This window comes from Psammomys obesus, unplaced genomic scaffold (assembly GCF_907164565.1).
Source record: "Psammomys obesus unplaced genomic scaffold, mPsaObe1.curated_primary_1811, whole genome shotgun sequence".
NCBI lineage: Eukaryota > Metazoa > Chordata > Mammalia > Rodentia > Muridae > Psammomys > Psammomys obesus.
Window position 1 is genome coordinate 14,932,587 of NW_026596069.1, and position 23,478 is coordinate 14,956,064.

Below are 23,478 nucleotides of genomic sequence, written 5' to 3' on the forward strand. Positions count from 1 at the left end.
AGATAGGACTTTTTAGCTTGGCTTCAGTGGTGCACACCTTTAATCCCCAGCGCTCAGGAGGACAGGTTGATCTGTGAATTTGAGGTCAGCCTGGTCTACAGAGTGAGTTCCCAGACAGCCAAGAAACCTTGTATTGAAAAACCAAACAGTAACGAAAGAATTTGACTTTTGTTTAAAAGGAGGATTTTTCAAATATATGGAAAATTTGCTTTGTATAGTTATACTATTTTATTTGCTCTTTATATGATATTTAAAAATCATTTTAAAAGTAATGTAATTATTGATCTAATAGAAGTATTGGTTAAAATTTTTATTTTCCTTATTTTTCTGTCATGTAGAATATTTAATCTAGACATACTACCTAATATTTTACTCATTTATGTCTTAAGATTTATTGATGTATTGATTTTACTTATGAATATAAATTCCTAGAGGCATTGGAAACCCTGGAACTGTAGGTATAGGTGGTTAAGAACCATTTGATGTTGGTGTTGGGAACTAAGCGGGGTCCCTTAGAAGAGCAAGAAGTGCTCTTATACACTAAGCCCATTTCGCTCATTTTAATATTAAAATAATGTTGGCTTTCTTTCATATCATGCTGGTTAAGGGGTTTTACACATAAACAAACCCAAACCAGCTGGTTGTAAAGCAGCTTTTGTTTTGTTTTGTTTTTTAATGGTCATTTCATGGAGTAGTAGTGTACGCTTCAGGGATAGAACAGAGTAGTGTGTTGCATATTCTCACAGCCCTTCCCTTCAGTATATTCAGAATCCACTCCTGCTAGCATTATGTCTGTGACCGAGGAGATTTTAAAGTTCTTTTTTCCTTCTGCCTTACTCTGTTAGGCTTTTTCTTTGTCATTATTTTTTAGGATTCATGACATTTATATGCCTATATAAATATCTGCATGCATATTGAGATGCATTTGAGACAGGTCATTTAATGCAGAAGAATTAGCATTGTTTGCTGACTATGAAAAAGTATTAAAATACAGCGTTATGGATCATGACAGAATGGCGGGCCAGAAGAAAAGAGTATTGTTTTAGCAAGTCCATGAAGCTACATTCAGCAGTAGACGCATAGGTAGTGCTGTATTTGGAAGACTTAAACATGATTAATTATGTTACTAATGCTTTGCATTTTATTTTTACCAGGAATCATATGAAGATGGCCCTTATACTCTGACCTCCAGTAAGAATCCTGATAGTAACTTGCTTTCATTGGATGGACTAGATAACGAAGTCAAAGGTCTTGTTATACTTTCTCTCAGTTCTCTTTTGGCTGAAAGTATTTATTGTTATTAAAGCACTCTTGCTGGGTGGTGGTGTTTCACGCCTTTACTCTCAGTACTTGGGAGGCAGAGGCAGGCTGGTCTCTGTGAGACCAGGCCAACCTGGCCTACAAAGCTAAAAGGCTAGTTCCAAGAAAGCCATAGCTACACAGAAATTCTGTTTCAAAAAACAAAACAAAAGAAAATAAACAAACAAAAAGTTGTACCCTAGCCTTCACAGATAAAGGATGGGTAAACTTTCACCACCACCGCTTTGAGTGCTGGTCATTGAGTTTATTAGGGCTTTGCACATGCTCGTTAACTATATCCCTGACATATCCCCAGCCCCTTTTCTTTATAATTTTAAAAAATGTTTTATTTTAAATTATGTGTGTTATGAGTCTATGAGGTGCCAAAGGAGGTCATAAGCATGAGATCTTCGCAGAGCTTTACATACAGGTGGTTGTGAGGTGCCTTTATACAGGTGGTTGTGTGGTGCAGGGAACTGAATTCAGGTCATCTTCAAGGGCAATGCATGCCCCTAACTACTGAGCCATCTCCAACCCCACCCTTCCTTTCTTAAGACAATGTATTCACTAAGTTATCACACTGTGCTTTAAATTGGGATTGCCTCAGTTTCTTAAGTAGCTGGAATTTAAGGTATCTCTCTGGATAGCATAAACTGTCCTTGAATTTAAAATGTTCATTCTTTACCTCCCAGGTCCTGGGAGATAAATTTGAGCCAGCATACCTGGCTCAAAAGTTAAGTTTTTTTCTGATTTTATGCAGTCCTTTGAATTCTGATTTTTGTTGTTCTTCACATTAAAAAGAAAAAATGTGTTATAAACCAGGCGTGGTGGCACACACTGATAATCTCAGCAGTTGGGGAGGCAGAGGCAGGCCTATCTCTGTGAGTTTGAGGCCAGCCTGGTTTACAAAGCAAGTCTAGGGCAGCCAATGCTACACAGAGAAACCCTGTCTCAAAAAAAAAAGTTGTGTTTTTAGAATAGTAGATCATGAGGGTTAGAGAGAGGGTTCAGTGGTTTTTGCTCTCCCAGAGAACCCTGAGTTAGATCTCAGTACCTATGCCAGACCACTCAAAACTGTTTTAACTCCAGCTCTACAGGAATCTAATGTTCTCTGCTGGCCTCTCTAGACTTCATGTACATGCAAATGAAAAATAAAAATTTTAAAAATGGTCATGCCTGGTTCAATCAAACTACAATCACATTAAAAAGGGAACAATTATCAACTTTCTCTTTTAGAAAGCCAGGGAAATGTGATATACACCATAATTCCCCAAATTTGTATGATTTTTTAGAACTATATTCTTATATTTTAAACTGTAGCTTTGGTAATATATTGTGGATTATTAATATTTATTGTTAATTTATCTGGAGTTAAACAGCAGTTATTTCTAAACCAGCTGCATACCCAAAACACCACACAGAAACTAGGATTTACTTAATTAACCTAGAGCACCATACTGGGCAATGATTACTCCATCCTAAACCTCCAAGCCCATATAGTTTCCTCCCATTCAGAATTCACCCATTATACTTACTTTTGGTCATATCTTAGGTCTAGTTCATCTCTCCTCATGGTTCCAAGACCTCTCTTGCCGATCTTTTTCTCCTCTCCCTTTCTTCCTTCTCCTCTCCTTTGGACCAGGATGTCCCACTCTATTCTCTCCATTGCACACACTGGCTGGTTGTTTAATTGACAATTACAGAGAACAAATGATGGCATGTGTACACAAACTTGAGACAGATGATGCTTATCAATGCAATGTCAGGGATTGAAACCAGATAGTGGGGTAGGGAAATTAGCATTTGAACGAACAAGGATAATTTGTATACATTCCATAAGAACATTATACCAACAGTAATAATAGCTTTAAAATTGGATTTGTTTTGTTGGTCTTACTATGTAGCCCAGACTGACCTGGAACTCACTGTCTGCCTTTGAGCTTGAGATTCATTTGTTTCAGCTTTCCAAATGTTGGGATTATATGAATGTGCCACCATGTGCAGCTATTGTAATTCTTTATAACTCAGTTACGATATTTAACAACAATCCACTATATAAGACAGCCTGTTTTCAGGACTCTCCCTGCTTTGGGAGCTATTACTCTGCTTTTTAATAAATCCTTGTTTGCCCTCCAAAAATAAGATGATTCACTGTAGTGCTTTAAAACTGAGTTGCCTAGGGTCTTAAACTTGTGTACAGGCAACAGTTATTAACTCAGTGCTGCCTTAGTTAAATTAAAAAGCTTTTTGTACACAATTTATATGTGTGTGTGTTTGTCCATCTGCATAGGACTCAGTGTCATGTATGTAGAGGTCAGTGAACAACTTGTAGGGAGCTGATTCTTAACACGTACATGTAGATTCCAGGGATCAAACTCAGTTGCCAGGCAGTTTTCCCTGAACTGTTCACCTTTACTTTAACATGGGAAAATGTGAATGGTATTTTATCTCTGTACACACAAAGAAAAGGGTTTCATTATCTTTTCCTTTAAAGGTTTTGTTAAGTTTTCAGTTGCATTCTGAAAGTAAACAAATTTGTTTTTTCAGTAGATGGCTTACCAAATAACTTCAGAGTTCATCCACTTCAATTAGACCAATGTGGTGACCTTCCTAACAACACCGATGGCTCTGATCATGCAAAGTGTGCCTCTTCAGTACCAGAAACAAAGAAAGCCAGTGCTGGAGTGATTCGTGGTGCTTGTTTAACACTTACCGATCATGACAGAATTCGACAGTTTATACAAGAGTTTACATTCCGTGGCCTTCTGCCACATATAGAGAAAACAATTCGGCAGTTAAATGACCAGGTAAGACTTAAGCTTTTTGGGATATTAATCTTCAAATTAAGTCAATGAGTTTAAGACTGTTAAAAGTTTTGTATTTAAAGCTTTGTTTTGATTTTTGATTAACAATATTGTGAAAACTTACTGAAATCAGTATTAGTGGTGAAGTTCTTTTAACTCTAGATAAACCATATTCATTTTCATTTGGAATTTTTTCACTTTATTGACAGGTTTTAAGATTTATTCATCAGTTTTAATTTCATGTGTATGAATGTTTTGCCTGCATATATGTACCATTTTGTGCTTGGGGATTTGTGTCCTTTGCAAGAGGAGCAAGTGTTCTTAACCACCAAGCCATCTCTATAGCCTATATTGGACATTAAAAAACCAAAAACCTGTTTTTGGCTTTGTTTTATGGGTGTGAGTGTTTTGCCTGTGCATCACATGTATGTGTGCTCTGTCTGAAGGGGGTGTCACCTTCCTCAGAACTGGACGTGCTGTTGGTTGTGAGGGACTGTGTGGGTACTGAGAGCCAAACCCAGGTCCTCTGCAGAGAAACAAGTTCTATTAGCTACTGAGCCATTTCTGCAGCCCCTAGACATTTTAAAAATTAGTGTTATTTAAATAATGGTGTACTCACTAATAAAGCTTAATTTTTGTTGTTTGTAGAAAATATTTCAAGCACTTTTATTTGTCAACATATTAATTTTTTTTCCAGCTAATGTCAAGGAAAGGTTTGAGTCGATCTCTGTTTTCTGCCACTAAGAAATGGTTTAGTGGCAGTAAAGTTCCAGAAAAGAGTATTAATGAGCTGAAGAATACATCTGGGTTGTTGTGAGTAAAATATCACTACATTTAACTCTTTGCTTTAACTTTGTCTAGTGTTTGACTACAAAAACAGTGATTGGCTTTTTAATTTCTTATTTTTATATTGCTCAAAACTCAGATATCTAAGAAAGAAACTAATTACATTTTAATTAAAAAACAGCTCTTTTTGGACTTTTAATTGAACTAAATTAAATTAATTTGTTTTTTGATACAGCGTCTTATATAGAACTGAGGCTGGCTCGGGACTTGTAATAATACTGTTTCTACTTCCCAAGTACTGAGATTACAGGTGTGAACTACTATCATTGGCTTAATTGGACATTTGAAAATAAACACTTTTGGCCAAAACAGCATGGGTTCTCACCATTGCTTTTAGTTGTTCACCATAACTATTGCTGAAGATTCTACGTGGTTTGATTACAGAACACTGAGGAAGTAGACTGGAACTGACCAGGACAGTTTCATAATGCCAGAAGGTGATAGATAGACTACTGGGCAAAAAGTCACCAGTACTGTCACCATACCAACCTTCCAGGACATGTGTACTGGTCCAAAAGTGGCATGAATGTTACTTGGATAATCAATTGCTTTTATGTTAGATTTCAGGCCTGTACCAGGAGTAAATTCTTGCCTGGTATGGTAAATCTGTAAATAGCCCATGGCTAGAGAGGTGATAAGCAAAAACAAAACAAAAAACCCTCAAGTAACACACAGTGTTATTTTATTTTGGAGCTGTTTCTCTATTTGTAAGAAGATGGAGTTATTCAGTACTAGCCCTTTTTTGGCTAAAGTGCTTTGGTGTATACTTTTTTAAAGGCAACATCTTGCTGAATTGCCCCATTCATCCTTCAGCTTGGAGCTCTCCTGCTTCAGGCTCCCAGGTATTGGTGCATCACCGTGCTGGGCTCTTTGGCCTGCTGTTATAAGACAAGACATTTATTTAGTAAAGTTTGTTTCTTACACAGTCTTGCTTTAATGGAAAATGACACGAGTCTATTTGGATTTTATTTTTTTGTGTGTGTGAGTAGTGTATAAATAAGTTACCTGGTATTAACCATTTATTTACTTTATAACTTGTCCATGGGGCAAATGCTGTTCTGCAGTTGAGAAGTTTCCAGGGATATAAGTTAAACATACTAACTTTTGACTTCAAGTAGTTTTGAAAATTTATTGATACTCTTGATATTCTTCCTTGAAGATAGAATTTGTGTAAAGGAGATCAAATTTATGTTCTGGGTAGTTTAACATCTTACTATACATTTGTATGTGATGGTGTGATACACCACAAATGATGAATTATTTCTTATGTTTTAGGTATCCTCCAGAAGCACCGGAGCTTCAGATCAGGAAAATGGCTGACTTGTGCTTTTTGGTGCAACATTATGATTTGGCTTACAGTTGCTATCACACTGCAAAGAAGGATTTTCTTAATGATCAAGCAATGCTTTATGCAGCTGGTGCCTTGGTTGGTCCTGTTTGTTTATATATTTTGTGGTGCTGGGAATCAAGCCCAGGGCCTTGCATGGGCTAGGCAATGGACTGTGACTTGCCTTTGGTGCATTTAGAAAATTTACTTTGATTGTCAATACTTGTGCCCAGGGACTTCCTCTCCAGAAAAGTCTCTGCTGTCTCTTCCTCTTTGTACAGTTCCCAGCTCAAAGCAGACTTCACTTTCTCTTTCACTCTCATGTTAGGAGCACCTTTTCATCTTAGTCCCATCAGGAGGAAGTGTTTGATATTTAGATTGTATCCTCCAGCCATGCTAAGCTAGTCAACAAGTTATCTAGGTCATCTTCCAAGTTAACAGTTCATGGTTTTGTTTGTGCTTTGGTTACTTCAGGTTTATTACTTTTACAGTAGCTTTTATAAACTATAAGTATTTTCAGTTATGAATGTATAATGTTACAATAAATACACCTTGCTTTTAGCACTAAGCTCTTCTCTCATACAGCTGCTACCTTTACTTAAATAGCTTAAATGCAATATTTATCAAATATAGATAAAAATAGCAAAAATGTACGGCCATGCAGCACAGTTTTTTTTTTTTTTTAAATGTGTAACAATAAACTGAATATATGATGGTATTCCAGTAAAATTATTGCTTACACTGCATGGTGATGGTGTACATCTTTAATGCCAGCAATTAGGAGGCAGAGGCAGGTGGATCTCTGAGTTCAGACTAGACTACAAAGCCAGTTCCAGGACAGCCAGGTCTACACAGAGAAACCATGTCTCAAAAACAAATAAAACAAAATTATTGCTTAAAACATTCTCACCTACTGTTGTCATTGCCTTTGGTTTATATACATATATTCTGATATCTGCACAACAAAATCACCTCACAACAAATTTTCAGGATTTCCCTTTGTTATGGATATATGAAGGATATACCTTTAAATCATGCGTGATCGTGTATGACTTCTGTTTTTTTTTTTTTTTTTTTAAAAAAAAAACATGCTTTCTATCTAGCCTCCCTACCCTAGAACTTACTATGTAGATCAGGCTTGTCTCAGACTTAACAGGGATCAGACTGCCTCTGCCTCCCAAATGCTGGGATTAAAGGTGTGGGCCATCACCCCCAACAAAGACCAGAATTTTAAGTCAGAACAAATTGTGGTTTTGAGTCTACATTAAACTGGAGTTTATACATGTGTGCTCTGAAACCTCTAGTATTTAGCTTTATTGAGTGTTACATATGAGAATGGTTCTCCTGAGATACAGTTTTTTTGTTTGTTTGTTTTAAATTTTTTCTTCTCCTTTAGGAAATGGCAGCAGTGTCAGCCTTTCTTCAGCCAGGAGCTCCTAGGCCATACCCTGCTCATTACATGGACACAGCAATTCAGACATACAGGGATATCTGCAAGTAGGTGGATATATTATATTTTGCCTATTTTGAGATAGATTTGATATTTATAAGTAGTTCTTTGCTTTTCATGCCGTAGATTCTCAAATGAAGTTAATTTAGAGACAATTTGAAGTGAAAATAGTGCTTCTCTTTTCAGTTTCTAGCTGGGTTGCATTTGTGGATGACAAGTTGATATATATAGTGTTGAGGTTCTGTACTATTTGGGGATATTTTTTGTTGTACCACCTTTTTTATTTTACCTACAGAAATTAGCCATTTTGAATTTTTCTTGCTAATTAGGCAGAAACATGAAGAGTCAAGTAATACAGACTTAGGGGAAAATGAGAACTAACTAGTGAGTATTATTACAATTCTTATAAGAAAACTAAGAATGTACCAGAAGTCATCAGAAGGAGGCTCTTAGGTTATTTGGTAGGTAGATTTTCATTCGCCGTGCCTAGGATTTATGACTATTGAGACATTTCTAGAATTATGAGTTACAGAAGTAGGTTTTCGCTATAGTTTTGCTGGTAAAGGTCAATTTGTGTTGTGTATATGAAAAATACTGGGAGATAGATTCTTCTTCTTAGGCTGGAATTAAGGCTTCTGTTGAGGTGAATGAAAATTACTGCATATTTGAGTAGACATCACTATAAAAACTACTTTTCAGCAACTTAATCAGATGGTTAGTTTGTACTGAGAACTCTGCCCACTGAGTTACGTGCCTAGCTCTCTGATGTTTCCGTTGCAGAATATATGCGTTGGAAGACAGAGGTAGAAAAATAATTTTGAGCCCTCTATTGTTCATGTAGAAGTTATAGTTGATAGCAGTGCTTACAAAAAAACAGCATTCATAGGGCTGGTGAGATATCAGTGGGTAGAGATGGTTGTTGTTAAGCCTGACAACTTGAGTTGATCCCTGGGATCCACATGAAAGGAGAGAACTAACCCTGAAAATTGTCCTAACCTCCACATGAATGCTGTAATGACAAGTGCATTTGTGCCTCCACATGTGAATATAAATTTAAAAATAAAAACAAAACATAATACAAATAAAAAGTAATAATTTATTAAAAATTAAACAGTTTATAGAATTTAGGACTGGAGCCTTATATATGTGTAGTGAACATTAGGAGTTTATCTTTTGTGTTCATTAAGGCAGATTTAGATATTCAGGAATATTTGTTTCAAAATGTAATTTGTGGAAAGTAGGGAAGAGCATCAAAGCATTTCTTTGTTTTTGGAGGTTATGTATGAGTCTTAAGTAATTCAGGCTGGCTTGAACTTGCTATGTAGCCAAGAATGTTTCTAAATTTCCGCTCCTCTGTCTCCACTTCTGGAGTGCTAGAATCACAAGTGTAAACTATGGGACCTGATATTACTTTTTCTTTCAAAAGACAGGGTCTCATAATGTAGCCTAGATGGGCATGGAATTCACTTTGTAGACCCAAGTCTGTCTCATACTCACAGATCCACCTACTTCTGCCTGCCGCATTTTGGGATTAAAGGCACATGATGTTATGTCCAACCCATAATTCTTGTTGAGAGTAATAACCCTCTCCAACATTTTTACGTTCTTGAGTATTTGGGTATGGGCATACCATATGTGCGTATGGAAGTCAAGGACAACTCGATGGGAGTTTGTTCTCTCCTTCCAAGATTATAGGTGTATATCACTATGTGCAGCCTTGCTATGTTCTTATTTTAAAATTGTATGATGAGAAAGTGTTGGGCTGGGCCTATAGCTTATTATTTGCCAGGCTCCCAGGTTGATCCCCAGCACCTCTAAAGGAGTAAAGATTATGAAAATTTTTTTTTAAATAAGTAGGTAGAAAAATGACACCTTTTTCTTAAATCTTGATCATTTTATTGGAATTTGATAACAGTTACAGAAAGGGAGGCAAACTGGAAGCTACTGAAAGGAGACCAGGAAGAGATAGCCTTGCCTTTTGAATTAGGGTCCAAGAGAGCAGGCAGGTTCAGCTGTGGAGCTTGAAAGCAGCTGTATGGGGTGTGGGGCTGGGTGGGTATAGGATGAGTTCTTAGAGAAAGTGAGACTGTTGAGTTTGGAGCATGCATAGGACTTTAGTGTGTATCCAAAAAAGGAGGGAAAAGGGGCAGGCTTAGCTGTGAATATCTGCAAGCAGCCACCAGGACAGACTTCTTGCTGAAATTTCCTAGTGGACACTTTGAATGCTTGGTAACTTCACTGTGCTAAAGAATTACTATGATGCTGATTACTTTTCCTTGTTTGTTTTTGTTTAGGAATATGGTGTTGGCTGAAAGATGTGTGCTGCTTAGTGCTGAAATTTTAAAAAGTCAAAGCAAGTACTCAGAGGCTGCGGCTCTTCTTATACGGTTGACAAGTGAGGTACTGGACTGTGAAGTATTATTTGTTTGTAATGAGGTGCTGTATAAAACATAAAAAAGGGGGCTCACTTAATTTAGGGTCTAAACACTGTTTTTTGTTAACTTCATTTTAAGATTTTTGATTGTTTTCTTTTTTGTTTTGGTTGGTTGGTTAGTTGGTTGGTTCTTTGTTTCTTTATTTTTTGTTTTGTTTTGTAGTAGGAGGAGCTTGAGACTGTTTTTGTAGTCCATGCTGGACTTAAATTCCTACCAATTTTCCTTCCTCAGCCATCTAAGAACTGGGATTTCAGTCATTCATACCAGACTCAGCTAGTATATCTTTTATAATTTGAATCTATTTGTTGAAAATTGTTATTAAATTTATTTTATGTTTATGAGTGTTTTGTCTGTGTGTATATGTGTGCCTTGTTTATGTTTGGTGCTCATAGAGGTCAAAAGGTATCAGATCCCCTGGAATTGGAGTTCATGGATGGTTGAGAGTCTCTATGGGTACTGAAAACTGAACACTGGTGTTTTGCAACAGCACCCAGTGCTCAACTGTGGAGTCATCTTTCTAGCCCTGATTGAGTTTATTTTGTTTCTATAGTCTCAGTTCACCTTTCATTATTAACTAACCATGCCCATGTATACAACATCTTGTTTGATGTAAGTTCCATGTTATGTACAACTAAGACATGCTTGTGTTTCAATCTAGTATAAAACTGCTTAAAAAAATCACTGAGGAATGTTTAATCTCAGTTTTTACCTGTATGACCATTTAAAGAAAGCCATTAAGCATTAAAAATGCATCTAAAACAGATAAATCTAAAAGGTGACTGGCCATCCTAGTCTACTTTGGATGCACCCAAGGCATCTTAAATTAACTTGAGCAAATTTAAAATTTTCTACCCAATACTTTTGTGACACATTATCAGCAGTCAGCTCTACTTGATCAGGAAAGGGGGGCTTGCAGTGCTTGAGATACTTTTGTGTTCATTCATCCTGTCATAGGATGGACTTGACATTGCTGTTGGGCAGGGGTATCCTCTGAAACATACTTTCATTCATATCTCAAAGGTCTCTCTGAAAGCCCACCATTTCCTTTTTAATTTGTTACCACTGTGACGTGTGGTGTGTATGATGATGATGTGGCAGGAATTCCCTAGCACACAACACAGGCAGAGGTCATGAAATGAGTTGGTGGAGTCACTTCTCTCCTTCTTTCAGTGGGTTGGATGGCTTTCCCTAAAGTGGCCAGGCTGTGTGCAAGTACCGTCACCTGCTGAGCTGTCTCACTTGGCCTCTACTGCCTTTTTGGTTTACATCACACTCTTCTTTGGCTCTTTTCTTGGAATTTGCTGGTCATGTCCCAGTTTTCTAGTGCCCTGTTTTGCCCTTTTTTTTTTTTTTTTTTTTTTTTTTTTTTACTTTCTCTTACACTGCCTGGTATGAGCTTTTTGAAACCTCCAAGCCCACCCCACCTCCGACAGTGTTGCACCTCCTAGTCCTTTTAATCCTTCTTAAATAGTGCCACTCCATGGTGACTTAATTATTTAAATATATGAGCCTATGAGCTCATGGTGGCTATTCTTATTCAGATCACCACATTGTATCAGGCATGGGCTGATTGGTACTGTTGAATACAGGCTCTTGATCTTGACTTTGAGCTCTGTGTTATGTTTCTCATACCAGGGTTATCAGTGATATACAAGTAATTTATGATGTAGAAATTAGTATAGGGTTTTTTGTTTGTTTGTTTTTTTGCTTAAATATGTTTGCCTTTTTACCCCCATATGAATAAAATTTCTTAAGAGCACATTCTTTTGTTTGTATTATAACTTTCTCACTTGTTTTTAACTTTACTATCTCAAATCTATATGGTTGTCATTTATTGCTTTAGGGTATGGGTAGGAACAGGTTCTAGTAACGTTTTCCCAGAATAATGAATTTGCAGTGATCTTTTAGGCTTTTCTTCTCTCCTCTTTATCTCCCCTTCTTTGCCCCTCTCTGTGTTTGAGATTGAACTCAGGGCCTCACAAATGCCAGGCAAGTTCTGTCCTATCGAACCATATTTCCAGCACCACCTCCCTCCATATATATTTCTTAGCAATAACTTGATTTTTAATTGTACTTTTTATTCAGTTTTCTGTGTGTGTGTTTGGGCACACGTGCATGGCATTTGTGAGAAGGTCAGAGGACAAGTTTGTATTGTCATTCATTTGTATTGTCATGTCATTCATTTAAGTGAGTTCTGGGGAAAAATTCAGGTTGTCAGGATTCCATGGCAAATGTTTTTGCTTTTCTTTGTTTTGTTTTTACCTGCGAAGTGATCTTACCAAGCCCCTCTTTGTAATAACTTGATAGTAAAGATTTGAGTGTTATAGTATATTTTAAGTAGTCAGTAGTCTGTGCTTAATTTTATTTCAGTTTAATTAATTCATGATGTGAATTTAAAATCTTTCTTGAATCACTCAGTACTATGATGTTAAATTTGGAAATGCTGAGTTTATTATGGGGGTTTAACTGGACTATACATTGAGTCACTGGAAAACCATTACAGATTTCTAGAGAACATCCTTTACATAAGATATCCAGGATTGGTACCTATTCAATTTGCTGTTTAATGAAGTTGAGTGAGTGAGTGAGTGAGTGAGTGAGTGAGTGAGTGAGTGAGTGTGTGTGTGTGTGTGTGTGTGTGTGTTCACAGAGGCCAGAAGTTTTGCATTTCCATGGAGCTTGAGTTATATGCAGTTGTGAACTTCCTGACATGGGTGCTGGGAACTGTACAAGGGTCCTCTGTAAGAGCAGTATATGCTCTTAACTGCCAAACCATCTTTCCAGCACCAGAAACCAGAATTTTTAATCTCCATTGATGAGAATATTTTTTTAATCTTTTTGGCAGCGATTTGTGTGCAATGATTAGAATTTCAGATTACATAATTTTCATTAATTTCTACTTCCAGAAATTTGTGTAATAAAAGTATCTGAATAATTACTGAGGGTTTTTTTCTTGTTGTTTTGTTTTCTTTTGTTTATGACTGAGTGTGACGACATACAGCAGACAAGGCAGGAAGACTGTGGGTTTGAGACCAGCCAGGGGTATGCAGAGGGATATGCAGAGTTGTAGACCAGCCTAAAGCTACATTGTGAGCTCTTATCTCAGGAATTAAGAGCAAAGAGTTGTAGCTCTGTGGTAGAACACTTGCCTAGGTTCAGTTCTCCGCAACACTCACACATACACGTATGCACATATACACATATGCACATGCGCTTACATGCATGCACGCCTACACACATGCACAAGAGAAATTATACTTACTGGGTCATTTTTTAATAGTAGCAAAAAACCAATATATAATTGATTAATTTATAACTATAAGTTATAATATTTTTATATACTAGAGAGTCTTTTTAGAAGAAATGAAGCATGGAAATGGCTTGGAAAAAAAGCAAGATATTGAGTATGCTACTACTTCTATATAAAAATGTGTGTGTATGTGTGTTTTCATACATGCGTGTTAGTCACAAACACTCATGGAAAGAGAAACAGAAAACAGCATCAAATTGGAAAAAGTCTTATGCAAATAAATTGTAGTATGGATGACAAAGATATTTTTTTACAGTTACTTTAAATAAATAAATATATTTATATTGGAGGATGGAAGTATATCTCTAAGACTTTAAGACTGTTAAAAAAGTTATAAAAGTGGTCTGTTTGATATAACTAATTTATTGAAACAATTGTATTTAAAAGTCAATTTTTTTCTGTTTTCAACTTTCCCTCGGGAAAATAATGGCAGCAGAACACATGGAAGGGCCTGGTAAGTTCAGCTTGAGGCTGAGGACCTAGAGAAAGTTGGGAAAAGTTGTTGATTCTTAATCAGCAACCCTCATCACTTTCTTCCTTATCTCTGAAGTGATGGCTTACCAGGAGGGGAGGCAGTGAAGATGAGTTGTTACAACTCCTAGGCAGGCTGGGGCAGGCAGGCTGCTGAACTAACTTATAGTCCTCCTGTTCCTAATTTACAAAGAGCCTATGAAGAGATCCTCACGTGCCTTCAATATTTCAGTAAAAATTGAGGGTTCCTTTAAATAAATGTTCTTTAAGGAGACTAAAGTAAAAAATTAGCTTACATCATAATCCACACATAATCTATCCTGTATTCTTTGGGGAAGGGTGTACATTAAATATGCTGTTAGTCACCGGGTAATATCCACGAGAAGCTAGGTTGATAGAACTATTTTTCTGTGTTTCATGTTCTTGAGTTTGTTTTTAGTTAGAATACCTGTATTTAATTCTCAGTTTGTATTCTCCTTCCCACTTATAAGTGCTTAGAAGGGTTGCAATAATTCAGAGGTTTAGTGCATAGTACACAACATAATTAGTCATTTGGATTTATTGAAAGGAACAAAAACCAGTCATTTTGGGGGCAGTCTTTTTAAATTATATCTGTGATGCTTGGAAAAAGAGTTGAGATTGGTTTGCCCTTGTGTCTCTGCCCTCTTCTACCCTAAGCTACACATTGGCTGTGTTGTGTGCTAGGAAACAAAACCTCTTTTGCTTTCACTTTTGGCACTAATTTATCTTTCTTTTGCACATTCACAGGATTCTGATCTCCGAAGTGCACTTCTTTTGGAGCAGGCTGCACATTGCTTCATAAACATGAAAAGCCCCATGGTTAGAAAATACGCATTTCACATGATCCTGGCTGGCCACCGGTTTAGTAAAGCAGGGCAGGTAAGTGCATTGTCTTTAAATTGCCTCTGGAAAGATGCTCAGCAGTTAAGAGCTGTTGCTGCTCTTCCAAAGAACCTGAGCTGGGATCTAAGCACCCATACAGAGTCATTCACAGCCTTTAACTGCAGCTGCAGGCATCTGGTGCCCTTCCTTGACTGCCTTCGTGTGCAGATACCTGTGAGCACAGACCCACATGTGCACATGTAATTAGAAGTGAAGACAAGTCTTTTTTAAAAGGTTCTTGTTTTGTTTTTTTTCAAGACAGGGTGTTTCCCTATAGCCCTGTTCTAGAACTGAGTCTGTAAACCAGGCTGGCCTGGAGATCTGCCTGCCTCTGCCTTTCAAGTGCTGGAATTCTTGTCATTATTTGTTTGTTTGTTTGTTTCTTTCTTTCTCTCTGTATGCACATGTGTGTGCATACGCTCTCACATATCCATGTGAGAAGTCAAGCAGCTTACTTGCAGGCATGGTTCTCATCCTTCTATAGTATGGCCCCCCTGGGTTCGGACTCTGGGTGTCATTCTTGGTGGCAAGACTTTACCTTCAGAGGACTCTTGCCTACCTACCCCTGCTTGCCAGCCTTTTATGGTTTAATCCTAAAAGTTGAAATAAATTTTGTTTTCAGATAATATATGGATAAAAACATGAGATTTGGATTTAGACAGATAAACGCTTAAATCTTGATAGATACATAAACAGTTTGAATTTGTTTACTTAACTTTTCTGTGGCTCAGTTTGGGCTTTTAATTTTTTGTTTAGTGTCATTAGTGTGTGCGTGTGTGAGGTATTGTGTGTGAGGTACCTCACATGGTATTGAGGTATTGTATACCTGTGAAGGTCAGAGGACAACTCTTTGGCATCCGTTTTCTCCTGTCACTTTGAAGGGTTCAGGACTAGAATTCAGAACAGTAGTCCTGCATGCAAGTGTCTCTGTTCTTGAGCCATCTCCTTGGCCCCCTCTGTCTCTTTTTATTCAGTTCAGGAACCCAAGCCTTATGGGGTGGTACTCCTCTAATCAGGATGGGTCTTCCCTCCTCAGTTAAACCTTTCTGGAAACACTCTTATAGACGCTCCCAGCGGTGTAGTTCCATGGTGAGTCTAAATCCAGTCAGTTTAGCCCTCCTGGTTAGCCAGTATACCTTACTTGTTCACAGAAAGAATGTGAAAGAAATAAAGCCAAATTGATCAATGAGTGTTTTCCTCAGAAGTTAATCTTGGAGAAATGTGGGATAGGTGTCAGAACAGACAAAAACGCATGTACACTCACACTGTGGACAGCTGAGGAAACCTAAAGTATGGTTCCAGGTAGAGTTGTATAATTGTGAGGAGATGGTCCTACTTGTTGGCTTCATTTTCTTTCTTTATCATATTCTCTTTTTAGCGGATGAAACAGTTATTTGCGTATGTCTCCATATGTGTCTGTTTGTGTTTATTATTTCCAGTTCAAGGAGATTTAAACTGTAATACACGTTTCATTTATTTTCTTATAGAAAAAGCATGCTTTGCGCTGCTATTGTCAAGCCATGCAAGTTTACAAAGGAAAAGGCTGGTCTTTGGCAGAGGATCATATCAACTTCACCATTGGGCGTCAGTCCTATACGTTGAGGCAGCTAGACAATGCTGTGTCTGCTTTCAGACACATTTTAATCAATGAAAGCAAACAGTCTGCTGCTCAGCAAGGGGCCTTTCTCAGAGAATATCTTTATGTTTATAAGGTAACTACTTCTCTTTAGGAATAAACATCCAAACTGTTTTAAAGTTATTATTTTCAGGAAAAAAATGTGCTTATTATTAACTCCTTAAAGTATAATAAAGTGGCTTTATTGCAGAATATGTAATCACCTGTCATAAAGTTATGGAAGGTGTTTTGGTTATAGATCTGTACTGCTTGGCCCTTATTACGGTTTTTAAAAGATAATTTTAATATTTCAGGAAACATTGTTTGTATCTTTTCTTTTTCTAATATTTTTAATTAAAGTAGAATTATATCACTTTTCCTCTTTCCTTTCCCTTGAATCCTTCCTATAGCCCCTCCTCTCAAATTGATAGGGCCTCCCTTTCTTTGATTATTTTTTTTAATTTAAATTTACTTATTTACTTAATGTATTTGGGTGTTTTGCCTGCATGTCTGTGCATTACATTTGTGCCTGATGCCTACAGAGGCCATAAGAAGTGTTGGATACCCTGGGACTGAATTGAAGATACAGATAATTGTGAGCCACCAAGAGTGCTGGGAATTAAGTCCTATACCGGTGGAAGAGCAGGCAGTGTTTTTTTGCTGCTGAGCCATCTCCAGCCCCTTTTCTCTTTTGCTCTAGGTCTACTTTTTAGCTAGGATGCCTCAGGAGCTTCACCGTCCTGCCTGAGCTTCCCAAGTACTAGTAGCACACCACCCAGACATTCTTTAATTTGAAACTTGGACTTATTAATTTAAAATCAGACCAGTTAAAAACTTGGCAGATAGGATGCTATAATGAGTCAACAAGAAGCAAATTCACACTAAAGTTCCATGTGGAAGTTTAATATGTAACTAAACAAAAAACTAGTTGAAGGTTCTGGGTTTTTTTTATTTTTTTTAATTTTTATTTTTTTGAAGGTTCTGTTTTTAAAAGTGGTACTGACACTTAAAACCAGGCTTTGTATCTGCTAAACAGGACTACAGCACTCTTCCACTGAGTATTTCCTGGCCCCTTTACTTTGTGTTTTGAGATAGGGTAGTTGCTCAGGCTGTCTTGAGTTTACCCTGAAGGCCAAGGCTCCTAAGTATCTGGAGTTAGTTACAGGTTTATGCCACCAGCCTGGCCAGCAAGATTCTCCATAGGTAAACTAAATGATGATGTTTAAAGTTTTAAATTGTAAATTTTTATGACTCTGGTGTAGTACATAAACTAATACTTGTATGTCTAAATTTTCTTGCATAACATTTTGATATCTTGTGTGTTAAAAACTAGGAAACATGAAAAAATGTAGTTTTCCTAAAAACTATTTTTTTCCTTCTTTTGTATTTCTCCCAGAATGTAAATCAGTTGCAACCAGATGGCCCTTTACCACAGCTTCCCTTACCATACATTAACAGTTCAGCAACACGGGTTTTCTTTGGCCATGACAGACGACCAGCAGATGGTTAGTAAATTTTCACTTGGCCTAGTTACCTAATGACTATTTCTTTGAAGTGTTCTTTCTCCAATTAGAAATTGTAACCACTACTTTATTGTTTTTCTTTTTAGTCCAAAAAGTAAAAACAATAAAAATCAAATGGTTGTGATCCATTATGGCAGCTTTTCTCACATAAATGTTCAGTACTATTTAACCTTGGCAAGCATCTTAATGTTTGTTATATACTCCACTCAGTGCATATAAAACACCTTTAAATAAAACATTCATTCTCTTTCTGGAGTTACTGACTTTAGTTTGTATAAAATCATACTGTGATGAGCATGTAGAAAACTTAATTTTTGAATTATTTTTTTTTTCCAGTCCTGATACAAGTTAACTGGAACTCTTGTATAGGCCTTGAACTTGGAGCAACTTGCCTCTGTCTCTCAAGTGTTATAGTTGTACACCACCACACCCTGCTTAGGGTCTTTAACTTTTTATTATAGAAATATATGTAGAAGCAGCTAACACATTTTACTTCTATGCTTATAAGATTTTAAGGTTAAAAAAATTTGTAGACAGAGTTCTGTGCAGTTCATGCTAGTTTCCAGCTTTGTACCTTAAGATGGCCTTGAACCAATTCTCTTGCGTCCTCCTCCCAAGTGCTGGGATTACAGGTCATATATCACCATGCTTAATTTTATTCGGTTCTGGAGATCAAATGTAGCACTTTTTATGTGCCGGGCAAGCACCCTCTTACTAAGCTATATCACCACCCCCTTTTAAATAAAGACAGGGTCTTTTCCTTGGAGTTGAGGCCTGAAAAGGCCTTCACTCTTAGACCAAAAGTTGGGTGTATTAGTGTTCTTGATGAGTGGTGAGCTGTGTGTGGTCATCATAGATAACTTTCATATTTCAGCTCAGGGTGTTTCTCCTTCAAATCAAAATTAACTTTATATCATGATTGTTTTTAATAGCAAAAAGATTTTTATATATTCACATAAGGGCTATCTATGCTGCAGGGCCTGAATGAACTATTTCTACGTATTTAACTTTAGATAATGAAACAATGTTTAGTGAAAAAAAATCATTTGCAGCTTAAATTTGAAATACAGAAACCAGTTCTATGCATTGTTTATGTCTATACTTCTCATAAAACTTCAAAAAAAAATGTAAATATGCCTGCAAGTGCTAGAATTTAAGCTCAAGGAGAAGTGATGCCAGTGGAGGTGATGGGGATGTTAGGATTGGGAGAAGTGCAGAGAAGGTGTTGGCTATAAAGCTCTTTCTGTTAAAAAAAAAAAAAATCAAGATCATGAAATGAAAGTTGACTTTATCAGGGAGGCAGAGGCAGGTGGATCTTTGTGAGTTCAAGGCCAATGCCTGGTCTACAAAAGCAAGTCCAGGACAGCCAAGGTTACACAGAGAAACCCTGTCTTGAACTACTGCCCTCCCTCCCCCCAAAAAAGTTGACTTTAAAATATTTTCAAAATACGACTTGATGGGTCAAGAGGTAATGGCACTTGGTGAAATAAATGTCTGATGACAAGAAGCCACATGGTGGGAGTAGAGAACTGATATCAGCCCAAAATTGTGCCAAGAATGCACCTCCCCACATGCATGCATGCATGCATGCATACATACATACATACATACATACATGCATGCATACATGTAATTCAAAAGAAATTTGTTAAGATATAAGCGACGGGACTGGAGGGGTAGCTCAGTGGTTAAGAGCACATGCTGCTTTTCCAAAGAACCCAGGTTCAATTCCCAGAACCCATATGGCAGCTCACAACCTTATGTAATTCCAGGCTCCAAACTCTTCTTGCCTCTATGAGTACCAGGTATGTAAATGGTACACAAACATGCAGGCAAAGCACCTGGCAGTGCATGTCTTTTTAATCCCAGCACTTGAGAGGTAGAGGTAGGCAGATGGATCTCGAACTTCGAGGCCAGTCTAGTCTACTGAGTGAGTTTCAGGAGAGCCAGAGCTTCATAAATAAACCCTGTCTTGAAAAACCAAAACCAAAGTAAATAAAAAATAAAGATGCAAGCCATGAGTTGTGATCCATACCTTTAATCCCAGCACTTTGGATATGGAGGCAGGAAGTTGAGTTTCATGTCATCCTTAAGTTACACAGCTAGTTTAAGGCTAGCCTGAACTAGATGTTGAATCAAAAACAAAATTTTCATTTATAAGCAGTGTTTTCTTATATTTTTTGTATGTTGAAATGTTTTATGTAAAAATTGTGGAAGTTAGGCAAAAATAACATAATTGTAAGCCACAGAGAAAAGAATATCCATATTAGAAGCCTAATGAGCAGATATTTTGTTGATCAGAGAATTAAAATTGGGCAAGAGTGCATATATATGTATGTGTATTTATTTGGATACCTCTGGTTCTTCTTTGAAATATGTTTTATATGAGACAAATGTTCATGTGTGTTTAAATGTGAAATTTGCTTTCTTTTTTTTTTTTTTCTTTTTTTCTTTAAGGTGAAAAGCAAGCAGCTACTCATATAAGTCTTGATCAAGAATATGACTGTGAGTCATCCCAGCAGTGGCGAGAACTTGAGGAGCATGTTGTGGCAGTAGCTAATAAAGGAATAATTCCATCCAGTTTCTACCCCACACAGTATTGTTTGAACAGTTACTCCGATAACTCCAGATTTCCTCTTGCAGTTGTGGAAGGTGATATAATTGAGCTTAACTTATGTGTATGATTGTTTTGCCTGCGTGTGTGTATGTGCACCACATGCGTGCCTAGTGTCCCTGGAAGGCAGAAGAGGACAATGGATCTCATGGAATTGGTGTTAAGAGATGGTTGGGAGCTGCCCTGTGGGTTCTCTGTAAGACCAGCAAATAATCTTAACCACTGAGCCATCTCTCCAGCCCAATACTTGAATATATATTCATGACTTTTTTGTTCTACTTAGAGCAAATTCCAGGTAATTTATGGTATGCCATGTTACTGGAGGCTATGGGCATGAAGATGACTCACTATGTACTGAGCTGCATTTATAAGCAAATGGTGGGGCTCTGCTATCCGTGTGTGTGACATGATGTTTGAGTACCAACAGAGTGATATTAGGGACATCTAACTCACTTCTAGACTGAGCTCTATAAGGTGATGGAAGGCAGTCAGGAAAAATACCCACAGAAGGTATGGGGATGGGCAGTGTGGGGCTTATGAGTTATTACATGTAGCCATTTTCTTTTGCAGAGCCAATTACAGTGGAAGTGGCTTTTAGAAACCCTCTAAAAGTTCCACTTTTGCTATCTGATTTGTCACTGCTCTGGAAGTTTCAGCCTAAAGATGCTAATGGGAAAGACACTGAAAAAGTTAAAGAACGAGTAAGTTACTAACAGGTGTCTGAGCTACAGCCTAACAATCTGTTGCCATTTTACTTTTTTCTCTTAGTTTTTCTAATTATAAAAACCACGTGTGCTTAATCTTGAAATATAAGAATACAGAAAAATATGAATTTAAAACTTATCTTCCTGCCACTTAGGAATAACTACAGTGATATTTTGCTGTGTATCTCTATATTGATTTTTCATTTGTATGGTTTTTGCTCATGTTTTGGATTTCTTTCTACTATTCATGTTGCTGAGTATATGTTTTCTAGTGTTAAAATGTTTAATACTTCATTTTTTTTTTTTTAAATAACTTGTTACATGGATGATTCACTGACTATTTTACTGTCATTTACTGGTTGGTTTGAAAGTTTCCATGTTAACTGTCACAATAATTCTATGGTAAATTTTTTTTTTGTAAAATATTAAAATTTTATATATATAATATATATATATATGAGTGCTCTATCTGCATGTACACCTGCATGCCAGAAGAGGGCATCAGATCACATTATAGATGGTTGTGAACCACCATGTGGTTGCTGGGAATTGAACTCAGGACCTCTGGAAGAGCAGCCAGTACTTTTAACCACTGAGCCATCTCTCCAGCTCTTCTATGCTGAATTTCTAAATTTAAATTGTGGTAGACTTTTGGGTCAAATATATGGCCTCTTGTGTGTTAGGCAAGCCACATACATCCTGTGGTATTTTTGTGCATAGCTTTTAAATCATGATTTTGGCTATCGTTAAGTGTAAACAGTTGAACTTCTTCTCTTGGGGTCTTGTTCTCCTGATGACTGCATCTTTGAATAGGTCACTTATCTGCTTTAGATGAGTCAGGCTGAACCAAATGAAAACTACATTAAGGGCCTTCATAGCTCGACTGTACTGTGGGCATGGAAAACACACTGCCCAACACCTACAAGTGCTGGTTTCAGTTGATGGTACTCTTTGTAAATTTGACCAGGAAGGTGTTTAGAAGCTGTTGTTTTACTCAGAGTGATTATTTTAAAAAATATAATTTCTTCTTTAGGTTACAGATGAATCTGAAATGATTGGAGCTGAAGTTATTTCAGAATTCTTAATTAACAGTGAAGAATCTAAAGTGGTAATTGTTTTAATAATTTTTCTGTTTTTACCTTTCTATGCTTGTAAGCTGAAAACAAAATTTAAAAGATCAGCTTAATTCCTGTAGCTGTTACATATTTTAGCTTTTTCAAGTCTAAAATTTGGAAGCTTAGAAAACTGGAGTTGCTTCGAATAACTAAGTAGGAAAGTAGTAGTTGGTTTTTGGTTACATGTCTGGAGAAGCCTGGCACACTTTTCACCAGTTGGTGTTCATATGGCAAAGGTACCGGCACTTAGTGTGCAGGTTTCCTTCCCTCCTTCCTTTCGGTCCTTCTTTTTTGAAAGAGTCTCACTGTGTATCCTTGTCTGGTCTGGAATGCACATTGTAGACCAGGCTGGCTTTGAACTTACAAGGATCGCCTGACTTTCCTGTTCAGTGCTGGGATTAAAATGTGTGCCACCATGCCCAGCACAGATTTAATTAAATATTTTAGGGCTGGGATTTGCTTAGTGTATGCAAGGCCTTGTGTTTGAGTCCCAATACTACAACAGAAAAAAAAAATAAGATTTTTTTGAGGATCGAGACATGTAATATTTGATTTGTTTGTTTTTTGCCTGTCATGGTGGTATACACCTTTAGTCCCAGGACTCAGAGATATGTAGATCTCTATGAGTTTGAGGCTAGACAGTTCTACACAGCAAGTTCTAGACTAGCCAAAGCTACTTAGTGAGACACTCAATAACAAAACAACCAAAAAACCAAACAAACATAAAAACCTAAAACAACTATTGAATTTATAGTTTTTCTTCCAAGAAAGATGTTTTTCTATACTTATCCTGGCAGGGGAGATACCATGGCTAAGAAAGTGATTTTCCCAGGGTCAGGCTCCTCCATTGCACTTGGGATTGCTGGCCCTGCAATTCCCTCAAATGGCGGAAACCCACTGCATTGTGATAGGTGGTGGGCTATGTGCGTGCTTTCCCCTGAAGCAAGAATTAAAATAAAAATAAAAATATTTTTTCATAAGAAAAAATGTCATTTTGATAGTTTAGATCATGAGTTAATTCTGCAATATTCCAAAATTGAGGTACTGTGCTGTTTAAGATCC

The 23,478-nt window shown here is 37.1% G+C and overlaps 1 protein-coding gene and 1 non-coding gene across 4 annotated transcripts in view; both read left to right on the plus strand.

The window, feature by feature from the left end:
- Trappc8 (trafficking protein particle complex subunit 8) overlaps positions 1-23,478 on the plus strand; it is an 83,400-nt gene that overhangs the window by 29,317 nt on the left and 30,605 nt on the right. For 2 of the 3 annotated variants that reach the window (XM_055625499.1, XM_055625501.1), the window contains exons 6-17: positions 1,155-1,248; positions 3,847-4,106; positions 4,801-4,916; positions 6,225-6,375; positions 7,673-7,773; positions 10,021-10,126; positions 14,711-14,842; positions 16,333-16,557; positions 17,857-17,965; positions 20,441-20,635; positions 21,168-21,298; positions 22,335-22,409. In XM_055625499.1, the coding sequence (XP_055481474.1) occupies positions 1,155-1,248; positions 3,847-4,106; positions 4,801-4,916; positions 6,225-6,375; positions 7,673-7,773; positions 10,021-10,126; positions 14,711-14,842; positions 16,333-16,557; positions 17,857-17,965; positions 20,441-20,635; positions 21,168-21,298; positions 22,335-22,409 (1,695 nt within the window). The remainder of the gene's footprint in view (positions 1-1,154; positions 1,249-3,846; positions 4,107-4,800; positions 4,917-6,224; positions 6,376-7,672; positions 7,774-10,020; positions 10,127-14,710; positions 14,843-16,332; positions 16,558-17,856; positions 17,966-20,440; positions 20,636-21,167; positions 21,299-22,334; positions 22,410-23,478) is intronic. The other variant, XM_055625500.1, reaches the window with a different exon arrangement.
- Positions 23,198-23,356, plus strand: LOC129690228 (U1 spliceosomal RNA). The gene has a single exon (XR_008722238.1). It is a non-coding gene; the product is annotated as a U1 spliceosomal RNA (small nuclear RNA).